Below are 12,292 nucleotides of genomic sequence, written 5' to 3' on the forward strand. Positions count from 1 at the left end.
GTAATAATTTATGATTTTAATAAATGTTGATTTATGAGTTAATTCAAATATTTTCAAAATCATAATAAAGAAATCCTAAAATTTGTTTAAAGTAACTCTACAGCTTTTCTTTTTCTTAAATCATTCATTCATTTTTTAAAACTTTATCTGTGAAAGTTCCTAGATTTGAGTATTATGGAAAAATAACTAATTACGCCAAGCAGACAATATGCCTGTCAAAGTTTTTTGGATAGCTCACAAAAAATTCAACAATCTTTTTTTTTGCATAAAATAGTACCTAAACTACGTAGAGCAGAGGTAAAGAGGACAATCTTAAATAAGGGTCAAAGTAAAAAGGGTCCTAAATAACAGTTCTAAAATTTACCAGAATGGCGCTTGTGTATCAAAAGGTGTTTGATGTGAACTTCTCTATCCTTTTTTAACAACATGTTAAGATCTTACTCTTTTTACTTTCTCTTAAAACTTAAACTTTTGCTACAGCAGCGCCATCAATTTTCTGTTTTTCGTGGACACTTTATATGTACAGAGATGATTCTCCATATCTCTACCCTACATAATCGTTATATAAAAATTTGCATCTTCGTAGCTTTTATGGGCTACAAACTAACTAAATTGCATATTTCCACAATTTTTATCAAAAAATAAGTTTTCGGTTCACCAAAATAATTGTTCGTTAGGAAGTTATTCACGAAAGTATCGCAGCGAGCCATACCTGGAAAATTTGATTTATATGAAAAATGAATACGTGTTATATCTCTTTCGTTTCGTAAAAGTTGTATGCAAAAAAAAAAAAAAAATTTTTATTGATTATTCATTTAAACCGTACAATTACGTTTACAGGAATGAATATAAATAGATATACGTTTATATCCGGTTATGAGATGTGTCCGGAAGTAGATAGGTGTTTTTGTTATATATATATGTATATGTATCTTTGGTATATAAATGTAGTATTTATTATTGAATTTAGGTATTTTATCTCCTGCAATGTATAAAATTCATTGAAATTAGAATTCATAGACGGATAAATACAACAGATTATGCTCTATTTGTGTTGTTTTTAAAACCATTTAATACGGAAACATGGTATGGAAAATGTATTTTTTTAATAAAAGGATGTTCTAATTCTTTTTAAACGTTTAAATATGAATGGGGGATATTGAAGAGGTTTATTTTAATTTTCCATACCACAAATAAATGTTTTCATATAGTCAAATGTTATATTGGTGAATTTGTTATTGACAAATAGAAATTATGGAAAACAATTGAAAAAAATGATCCCCTTTATATAGACTAAAATGATCCCTATTTTGTGTGTAAAATTATAATAGATAAAATGATTTCCCATCATGTAACGGGTCTGTAATGTGTTGATTTAGATTTATTTACCAGTGATTTTGGTTTCCATACTAATCGTTGATGCAATGTAAAAGAACAGTTAATATTTTATGTGAACTGTTTGATAAAAAATGTAATGTGATCATTTTACCCACTATCCTTACAAGGTCGGTCAAAACGATCCCTTTTGAGAAATATTGAATAGTTCTAAAAATTTAAACAGATCAAAAGAAATTTACATACCAATATTCTATCATTTGAATAACGAACTCAAAATTATTTTGACGTTGTACATATGTCAAATAGTTTGGCTATAAATTACATTTTTTCTTAGGGGGATCATTTTAGAATACCTTCTCCTAATAATGCAAAGTTAAACTATTTTCATGTTGAATAGAAACAACTATACTTAGAGTATGATGGTTGAAAGAGAAATAACTATATAATCACAGAATTTTAAAAAACTCATCATACACAGTATATTGTATGAGCAACAGTTTTGAGTGGTACATTATAGATAAAAATTATACCTTATATAAGTTCATTAACTCTTACCGCGAATATAACTCAAAACTTTTTGAAAATATTGTAGCAAGACAACAGCTTTAACTTTCGAAATTAGTTTTTCTTACCTTGGTACAAATTATATATTTCTTGATTATCATCAATAATAATTTGAAAAATACAGCAAATTAAATTTGTTATTTTTTAAATTTTTTTTGAAATTTTGTAGAAACTTACTAAATGATTAAAATCGTAGAAAATTTGAATTGATCGTTAAAAACGGTATCAATATTTTAGGATTTCTCTAATATGAGAACGTTCAAAAAATTAAAACTTTGATGGGATGCCTAAAATTCAGTGATTTTTTTTTGGTTTATTTAGGAACTATATATATCAAAACTTAATATTTTCGTTTCTTATCAAAACTAATGGTATAACAATATACAATTTTATTTATTATACAACAAATTTTCCAATATCTATATAATTATAAATTTTCCAAAGATTTTCCAAAAGTATTTTTAAAATTTTCAATATAGATATCACTGAAAAAAAAAATGAATACAATTAATCCACTGATATTTTAATTTAATTATTGGCAGTTTAGGTAAAGGATGTTTTGTAATCGTGACAAAATTTGGTGTTGAGTAATCTAATTGCCGATAAAAAAACATAAAATTAATTTTCGAGACTTTCAGAATGGACCTATATTTAATAATTTCAAAGTTACTTTTGGAAAAATCTTTAATACTAATAATGCTGCTTTCCTTTAAGGTTTATTGGAGTGATAAATCCAATTTTAATTTGTTTCATTTCCATCCTTATTACCTTGCAGTAGGTAGGTTATCTAAGAACCGCACATGCTTTTAATATCTCAATCATAAACATTAATATCACTGAAAAAATTACCCAATACGTTATTTTAAGCGGATGCTATGTCTGTAAATTCAGCATACGTTGTGTATTTTTCTTTAAGACCAAGAAAGATGATCAATTTATGGGTAAATATTCACAGAGATTGCCTCCGCTCAAATAAAGAGTGTAATATGCGCCGAGTATTGCGTTTGTCCCTTGTTCAACGAAAGGGACAAAGGCAGAACTCGTTTGCAATCAATGTTTACCTCTTCATCACTGCGACCATTCTAATGTGAAATCACTTGTGGGTGTGAAAATTTCACGATTATTCCTTAACTTCAGACTTTTAGAAGTAGATCTCTTAGACAAATAAGACCCATCAAATGACCGGACACCATCTCAGATACAGATCTGAGGGCAGATACAACGACGAAAACCTAATGAAATTGAGATCAAATAAAAGTAATGGTGCTGAATTGGACACATTTTAAGGAGAGGTTTTGAAAGTACCGGACGGTAAGTACTGGACTGAAACCCACAGGATTAAAGACAACAAAGTCGACATTAATTCAAATGAAGAACGACAGTCGTTGCGAAGAAACAATAGAAATAAACTTAACATAGAAGCAAATTAAAGCGCAAGTGCAAAGTCTGCTTCTGAAAAAGTTATAGGACCTTTTAACTGCGATTATTGTACAAAGAGAGGCCTCGGCTGTCTTTGCCCGGGAGTGAAAGGGGTGCGTGGCACCCAGGTGCAAAGTTTTGGGAGGGGCATACCATACCACGTATAATAAATTAGTATTGCAAAGTTCACTTAACAAACTTCAGTATACAAAGTATGAGAAGTCCTAATAATAGGGCGTCAGGTTGATTTAAGAGACTGAAAAAACGGACAAAAGACAAATTTTCTGAGAAGCACAGCTGCGTCAAAATTGGTAAAGATGACCCTAAGAGAGGCAATCATTGATTGCAAATTCAGTTCCTCCTCTTAGTTAATGTCTATGATTTCAATTCTCAGTAGAAAGCAAAATATTTATCTCTGTGCATGTGTGTGTGTGCCAAAGTTACGAAGATGCACGACGGATTTTGTACGTTGGTATTTTATATAAAATTTTTGCAAGTAAATGGAAAGGAGCTTTTTTTTTTTCTTTAAAACTTGTTTTTTAAACATAATATTTTATTAAATTTATTTATTTAAAAATCACAAAGTGGTAACTTTGGTCATAATTGAAGTGGTTGGAAATGTTTTATGCGATGGCGGTGAACTGGTTGTTGTCAATTGATTTGTATTACTATTATTTACACTTTTAATATCACAATCAAATTCCCACAAGATATTTTTCATTGGTTTATTAGGATTACTAGGATCCAATCTATCACTATTATTTATTGAATTGGCACTAGGATTATTATGGCACAATAGATCACAAGTGTTACGAGGACTTCGATTTGTGGGGAAACCGTATTCCACAAGCACATGTGACGTAGTTGATGATGATGATTGTTGATGATTAATGTTTTTTTTTGATAAATTGTCTTGTGTAGTGAATGCAGGATTTGCACATTTTTTAAAATAACTAAGTGATTTCTCATTTTTATTTTTAGTTTGTTTTTTATGTTTTGTGGATGAAACTTTTTGCTAGGTTTCAGATGCATCATAATTAAATGATGATTTACGTAAATCCATCATTGGCAGTATGTTGGCATCCTGAAATTCATCAGCCTAAATGATTTTTTTTATGTAGTATTTCGAATCATTTTAATAATATTTACTTACTCCATTTATGTGAGGCAGTTCTAATGCAGCTGGCACGTACGTTGTACCCGGACTACATCGTGTACATGCACGTTTTAATGCTGGACGTTGTCGTGAACCATGACATCGTACAGCAAAACGTAACTCCTCAGCCATTTCCGAACATAATGACTGACGATCTGTTTGCGCATTTTTTTTTGAATTCCAACAAAATTCTAATATTGCTACTAAAATTGCTAATGCTAAGCCACATAATAATACAACAAATACACCTCCTGAAAAATACAAAATATAGTTTTGAAGTTATGAAGATTTAATCGCTATTCCCATGGTCTTGTGAATAGGCCTGTGCAAAGGATCCCACAAGATTTTTATGAAAATGACTTCCTGAAATTATGAATTCGAAAATCTCTTGATGAGTAGGTAAAAAGCTACAAAGTCCTGAAAATTTTGGTTTTTGAGATATGAGTGGATATCAAAGTTCAAAAATAAGTAATAATGCATGTTTTTGTGAGCGAAAATTTAGCCCAATATTGGTCTTAGAAGAATTCTGTTGGTAGCTTTCTGTAGAAAGCCAATGGGGTGATTAAAATCAATCTACCCTTTCTTGAGCTTGCATTCCTTTATCATAAAACTATGCATTTTATTTCCATGGATACTTCTAATCTACCTACTCATCAACGACTACAAGAACCCATAGTTTAAGAAAAGCTGAGCGAAATTCATTTACCATAAGAGATTTTGTGAGATTTTTTTAGTGGAGAAATTCCCGTATGTTGGTTGCAGAATATCACAAGAAATTAGTTCCTTGCACTTTTAGTGTACATTAATACCTGTTTACATGACCATGGTTTACAAATTCCTACCTATATTTTCTACCCCTAAGGCATTCGCCTTACTTTCTTTACTTTTATCATCCCGATTACATACATCTCCTGTATTTTTCCACCATTTATCATATAAAATTTGTATAACACCTTTTTCTTGTAATTCCAGAATTGCTAGTGATATTTTATCTCGCCATGGACTGCCCTTTGGTGTAGCGATACCGTAACCTTTTGAATCTAATAAACCACCAATTTGTGTTAAATTACAGTCACGTTGTACGGCATAATCTAACATCGTTGATTCCATTAAAAATGCATAATCGCCTTCCAAAACACGTTTAATACCTTCTTCATATGTTGCAACAAACACAGGCGGTCGTTTACTTTCCATAAATCGCCACATTTTCTGATAGATGCCAATCTTAGAATCCTGTAAATAATATGATAATCAATGATTTTACAATAGAAAATGTTTCCTTTATTTTCAAATTATTTTGAATGTGATTCGTCGTTCTCACATTTTATTAAAATTTCTCAAAGGGTCGTATTTTGGGAAATAAAAAATTCACTGCTGCTTTCCCTTTTTGACTACTGATAGTTTGATATGATACTTTTTGAAACTATAGTTTATTAATTTGTAGTTAACTGGACGAACGAATAATCACTGTTCCTGGTTTTATTTTAATTACCCGAAAAAAAGTCATGGTGCTTCCACTTTCCAGTGTTCCATAAGAAATTTCTGTTTGTTCTGCTAAATCTGCTGCACTTTCAATTGGAGTAATCATCCGTTCAACTGTTAAAAACGCCGCTAAATTCGCTGTATATGATGATATTATAATAAGTGTAAAAAACCACCAAATGCCGCCAACAATACGTGTTGAGGTCGCCTTTAAATTTTACAAAATTAAAATTATAGACATAATTTTTTAATTTATAATTTCTGAAAGCCATATATAAATCATATTTAAAACTAAACTTATCTATTTCTTGATTTTAAATCTACTTAATATGATAATCAGATTGTAGAAATTACTTAAACGATATTCATGATTTTTTTTAGCAAATTTACAAAATTGCGTTTTGAAATACAAAATTCAGTCGAAATCTATTTTGCTTCTGTAAAACGTAGAAAATTTTAAGAGTCTTTTTTAAATATTTGGGTGTCTCATTTTCTTACTCTTTGGAATGGGTTTACAGGTATTAAGTGTTGATTAAAAGGAAATTTGTAAGTGAATTGCCTGGATAGCCTATTGAAAAATTCTAAATCTTTTTTCCAAACCTTTAGTCAACATTTTATGTAAACCTCACGCTATCCTTCATGTTACGAGCGATTGGTATAATATTTTCAAAATGCTTTTAAAACGCGAATAATTGTTATGTTCCCAAAAAAACGGGTCGTTATTGCAACTTTCATGTCTAAGGGCTCTATTATTGGGAAAATTATTTTGCCATGTATAATGGCTTAAAATAGAACTAAAATAGCTATGGCTTAAACTGGGTTTCACCCGTCATTGAATGAATAAACGAATACTAAGAAACCATATTTGACGTCATTAGTGATTTTCCCAACGGAATTTGGTAGATGACTGGTATCGAATTTTCTGCACTAACCATGACAAAATTTGAAAATTAAATTAAAATTGATTATAAATAATACTTTCTTGCAAAATAGAGTTTTATATGTCATATCTATGGCGATACTCAACAATGACGTCACTTTTCAAGTAACTTCCTTTTTGTTTAACGTTCTTATTTTGCGTTTTCCTGAAGTGATAAAAAAATATTCATCCCAATTCATGCTGGTGGCAAGCAAATTCGTAGTTGTTTTGGAAGAATGGAAAACGAATTTTTCAATAAGTTGGGCCCGCAGGAACCTTGAAAATTTCCTTTTGTTCTTGTTAAAAATAATTTATTATTTATAGCCTTCTACTTTCAAAATTTTCCGAAAAACTGGAAGTTTTAGTAAACAAATATTAATTTGAATATCGTTTAAATATAAATTTAAGTATACACTAGAAAAAAATGGGTAATATTATAATTTCTAAAAGTATTATCCATTATAGGTAGTATCTATTTGCAGGAGATAGTAAGAATATAATCTAAAATGGAAACATTTCTTAATATTTATGCAGTTTGGAAAAATTTGGAATATTCTAAGAAGAAAAACAAAATCTGATTAACATAAAATTGTGTAGAATAATCGCGTACCTGTGGGTTCAAATCTGATCCTTGTTGCATCAAAGTACCAATTGCAAACCAGAAACTATTCCCTAACGTAAAACCATTTTCCACCCATGCTAATTCATCTGTTATTAGATCAAATTCATCCTCAAAATGTTTGTGATGATCATGATGATGATTATGGCATGGATTTGGATCCAAATCAAGTCGTGTAGGCCTCTGTACCCGAATAGGTTTCCAATTAACATTATCCGAAACCTTTGACGCTTTACGTGTCAATTCAAATGAAGTACGTGCAAACGATTTTGTATGATGTTGATCAACAACAGAAAATGAACGTAATTGTAATTTTTGTGATAATGTTGAATCCGCACGTAGTCGACTTTGTAATCGTAAATCAGTTGATCGAGAATTTCGTTTTGGTATTAAAGCTAAATGTTCAAAATCATTGATTTTTTCTTCTGGAATGGAAGTTTTCGATTCAAGCCGTTTTGTACACGTAACGAATGTATTCGATGGTCGTGATGGTTGGTGTGTTTGAAAGGCATTTTCACCCATTGATAACGAACGATTTTTATTTATCCGATTATTTTTGAATACATTATCAGCAATTTCAGGCGATGATGTATTAATATTTGCATCACTCTCTGATCTTTTTTCAACTGATTCAGCAATTTTTGTAAACATTATCGGTATTGATTTTCGATTTCGAATTATACTATTCTCGTCAATTGATCTCGATCGTATTGGTTGTCGAATAGTTCGATCATCAATTGTCGATTCATGTATTTCATTAATCCGTAAATTTGATCTTTTTTTTACATCACATTTCTCAAAAATTTGTGAATAAATTAATGGTAATGTTGTAATATCTTCTCTGTTATTAAGTTCATTTTCCTCTAGGTGAATTTTATTTTTGGATTCTTCTTCCATGCATTTTGGACAGGGTAATGGTGGATGCCATTCATAAGGGGAAAATTGGGCAACAATCCATATTGTTAATGATACCAATATGTAAGCAATTACTATAGAAAACCATATTTCGAATGCAAGTGGATTCAAAAAAGAAAATGGTCGTTTTGGAACTTTTTGTGCTACCTTATAATGAGAAATAAATTAAAAAAAGTCTTGTAAAGGGGATCATCTACGGCTAAATTTTGTTTTTGTTTGTATATGAGTGAAAAAAATGGGTGAAAAATGATTTTTGATTTAGTCATATTTTTGAATTACTCAACAAGAATCAGGATTGAACAAGTAACTAAAAATAATTTTTTAGAAACACATGCAAAGGAAATCAAAACTATTTTTGTAAAAATAATGCATGCAAAATAAATAGTGTGTAATAAAATCTGACCTTTGGATTCAATCCGGATCCTTGTCTTAGGAATGTGCCCGTGATGAACCAAAAACTGTTGGATATTGAAAATTGATTTTCAACGATGTCTGATTCTTGATGACATGGATGGGGATTATTCCATTCATATGGAGAGAATCGAGCCATTACAAATAATGTAAATGAGACAAGCATATATGCAGCCAATACGTATAGCCAAATTTCAACAGCCAATGGATTCATAAAACTGAAGAGCCGTGTTGGTTGACTTGTTGGTATCTAATTTGAATTAGAGTCGACGGTTAGATATCAATGAATTTTTTCAATAAAAAAATCACCAAAAAGTATTTAATATTTGGTCCAAATGGTAATGAAAGTTTAATTTTGGGAACTTACCTTAAATAAAATACCAATGCCCAAATTCATGAATGGCTTTGTAAAGTCAATTACACTTTCGCGAGCGTAATTTATAGTCATTGATGCAACAGCTAAATCTGCTCGCTATAGAAAATTAAAGTAAATTTTTAATAATTAGTCATAAAGATAAAACATTCAATTTTTTTGATAACACAGGCAAATTTGATTCGACCTTATTGGATTTTTGTTTGAAATCCACTAATTTTGTGTCATTATTTTCAGTTGTGATGTCAGTTTTCCGCTAGCAATAATTCATATGCTTAATTCCACGACCAGGACTCCACATTCATGAAACCTATTAGGTCTAGGTTAATTTTGATCACAAATTTGAAAAGATTGACCCAAATTTAGTAGGATTTGAATCATAAATAACGTCAATTATAATCGAAAGACTTTGATGTTTAAAATTAGTATACAATATTTAGTAAGCAAACATAAATAACAAATTCTATCATTTTATATTAAAAACTCTTTGTAATTTCTTTAGTAGGTTGTCTTGTCAAGTGAACAAATATATTTATCGATTTCGGTAAATAATATCAGAATTAGCCTTTTGCTAACTTACACGTTCCATAAGCTCACGTACAATACCGTTCCATTCTTTTGTTTCAGGATCATATACACCATACTTATTATCAGGCACTAATCTGATCGAGTACTGAAAACCCACTTGTCCAGCAATCCATTTTAATAAATCAATACAGAAGCCTTCATATAATGCGTTTCCTGTTAAATTCTTGTCAGTGCGTACCATCACATATGGTTTTTCCTGTAATCAAAAATTAGTATACATTTTAGAAAATTTTACCACGATTTTCAAGATCTTCTAAAAGTTAACTCATGGTTTATTATTAACTAGCTGTTACCCGCCCGCTTTGCTGGGCAACATCCCCACTTGCACCCCTCCCTCCACATTTCCTTGCGTTGGATAACAGTTTTGTAATGTACACGTCATGCTCTTTTATTTGATACCCCACTTAGGTATATTTGTAAATATTCGATATTTCCTTCCCACTTTCTCGCTACACCTTTCTACCCTCCGAAGGTTAAAAAAATTTCTAAATGTAATTTAAAACATTCTGACCAAGTTTTGAACTATTAAAAGCCATAATTGAAAAATATGAATTTTTTATTCATGAACACCCCCGCAACCCCCCTTGTGGGTGGAATTTCGTAAAATCCGTTCTTAGCTGACCTCTACTTGGCAAAAGGAATATTCCTGCCAAATTTCAAGTCTCTAGGTCTTATAGTTCTAGAGATATCGTGATGAGTGACTATCTATCTATCTATATATCTATATCTATAGAAAGTCTCCTATATATTTATAGATAGTTAGGGAATTTTTTAATTCGAGATTTATTTTTTATAAAATAATTTTCAACTTTTGTTGGAAACTCTTTAATCCAATAAAATTATTTAATATGGGTACTATTTTTGTACACTGATTACCGTAAAAAAGAAATTGTTTCTTAACTTTCTGTATTTGTAACACGAAACATTTCTTTCTTTTATCAATGAAACGTAAAAGATTTGTAATTTACAGACATGAGACGAATATTGTGTTTGGTACTTCCATGGTAGGCTTTGAATAAGGACGTGGGGCAAATAGTTTCAGGCGGTTTGATATCGCAATGAGATAGTTTTTTTGTGTGTTATGATCTGTTAATATAATAATTTATAAAATATTTTTTCCATTTATTACAATAATGCCTCCATTTGTTTTCTAAAAATGTTTCTGATCAAATCCATGGCACAAAACTTTCCGAAATTTTGTAAGTCTTATAGTTATTGAGATTCTTTTGTCGATTGGAAAACATACGAAAAACATACGAAAACAGAAAATCGAATATTCTCGGTAATGTATTTTGGTTATTGTTTTTATACCCTGTGTTTATGAAATATATATTAAGGTATAATAATTTTAAGCCCTTTGTAACGCTTAGAAATATTGATAACAAAATTTTGGTGTAGGTGTTTATAAAATCACCTAATTAGTCCATTTCGGGTTGCACGTCCGCCTGCCCGTCCTTCAAGACTATAACCCAAAAACGAAAAGAGATATCAAACAATTGAGTTCGTAACTGAGCAACCTAGGTCAGTTGGATCTTGGATTTGCAGGACCCATCTTGTAAACCATTAGAGATAGAACAAAAGTGATTTTGTTTTGTTCGAAACATTTTTTCATATCCTGTCCTTTTAGTTTCTCGTGAGAGAGCAAATTAGAGCAAAACTATGATAGATAGAGAGATGAAAATTTGTAGGGAGCTTAAATTAGCCACTCTTATGAAAGATTTTTGAAAACCAAAAAAAAGTTTTCTAGAAAACTTCGAAATAATTTCAAAATTTTTTTTGATTTGTCTAATTTATTAAAAATAATTTAATCACTGATTTTCAACATTTATCATTGTACAGAGTATTTCAACAATTATCTCAGTCAATTGTTTATTTTAACTTGTTGAATCTATTTGTTTCGACCTGCGCGGCGTTATAGATACCTAGAAGCTTACACAAATCCTAATTCATAGTAAACCAGAAAAATTAGATAAAATTACTTCCTATATTTAATGGAAGTCCTTTGATGCTATAAATATTTTATTACACAGTGATTTATCTCTGAAGTCAAGTGAAGATTGGATAATGTATTGTTCTCAATTTTATTGTAGAACATTAGTTCTATTTTTTCATACTTCAACTTCAATGAATTTTTTTTTCCATTTATTTTATTTTAAAAATTTTTTATAGGAACTATTAGAAATAGGTAGATAATAAAAAAAAAACACTTTGTTTTAATATAATTCTGATGAATGTCGTGTTTATTAATTTGACGAATTCGTTGTCAAATGCGAAATTTCTATGAGTGTCATTAAAAATTATATACCTACAAGTCCGGGACCAGGCCTCCACATTCTCGAAACCTATTAGAGCTAGGTTAATTTTGATCACAATGATCATAATTTGAAAAGAATGACCCAAATTTAGTAGGATTACATACTTGGATCATCAAAATTGGATAAAATTTGGCTGTGATAGAGCAAAATTAAATTTTTTGGATTTTGATGACGTCATAAAGTTAAAAATTCA

General features: G+C 30.1%; 1 protein-coding gene across 1 annotated transcript in view; it reads right to left on the reverse strand.

Moving 5' to 3' along the window:
- Nucleotides 1-4,336: 4,336 nt before the first annotated feature.
- Nucleotides 4,337-12,292, reverse strand: part of LOC123298858 (glutamate receptor ionotropic, kainate 2) — a 55,493-nt gene continuing 47,537 nt past the window's right edge. Inside the window, exons 9-16 of the mRNA XM_044880953.1 lie at nt 9,777-9,980; nt 9,191-9,295; nt 8,872-9,073; nt 7,489-7,577; nt 5,970-6,167; nt 5,320-5,710; nt 4,475-4,728; nt 4,337-4,420 (exon numbers count right to left, since the gene is read on the reverse strand). Of these exons, the coding sequence (XP_044736888.1) occupies nt 4,337-4,420; nt 4,475-4,728; nt 5,320-5,710; nt 5,970-6,167; nt 7,489-7,577; nt 8,872-9,073; nt 9,191-9,295; nt 9,777-9,980 (1,527 nt within the window). The remainder of the gene's footprint in view (nt 4,421-4,474; nt 4,729-5,319; nt 5,711-5,969; nt 6,168-7,488; nt 7,578-8,871; nt 9,074-9,190; nt 9,296-9,776; nt 9,981-12,292) is intronic.

Source organism: Chrysoperla carnea, chromosome 4 (assembly GCF_905475395.1).
Source record: "Chrysoperla carnea chromosome 4, inChrCarn1.1, whole genome shotgun sequence".
Taxonomy (NCBI): domain Eukaryota; kingdom Metazoa; phylum Arthropoda; class Insecta; order Neuroptera; family Chrysopidae; genus Chrysoperla; species Chrysoperla carnea.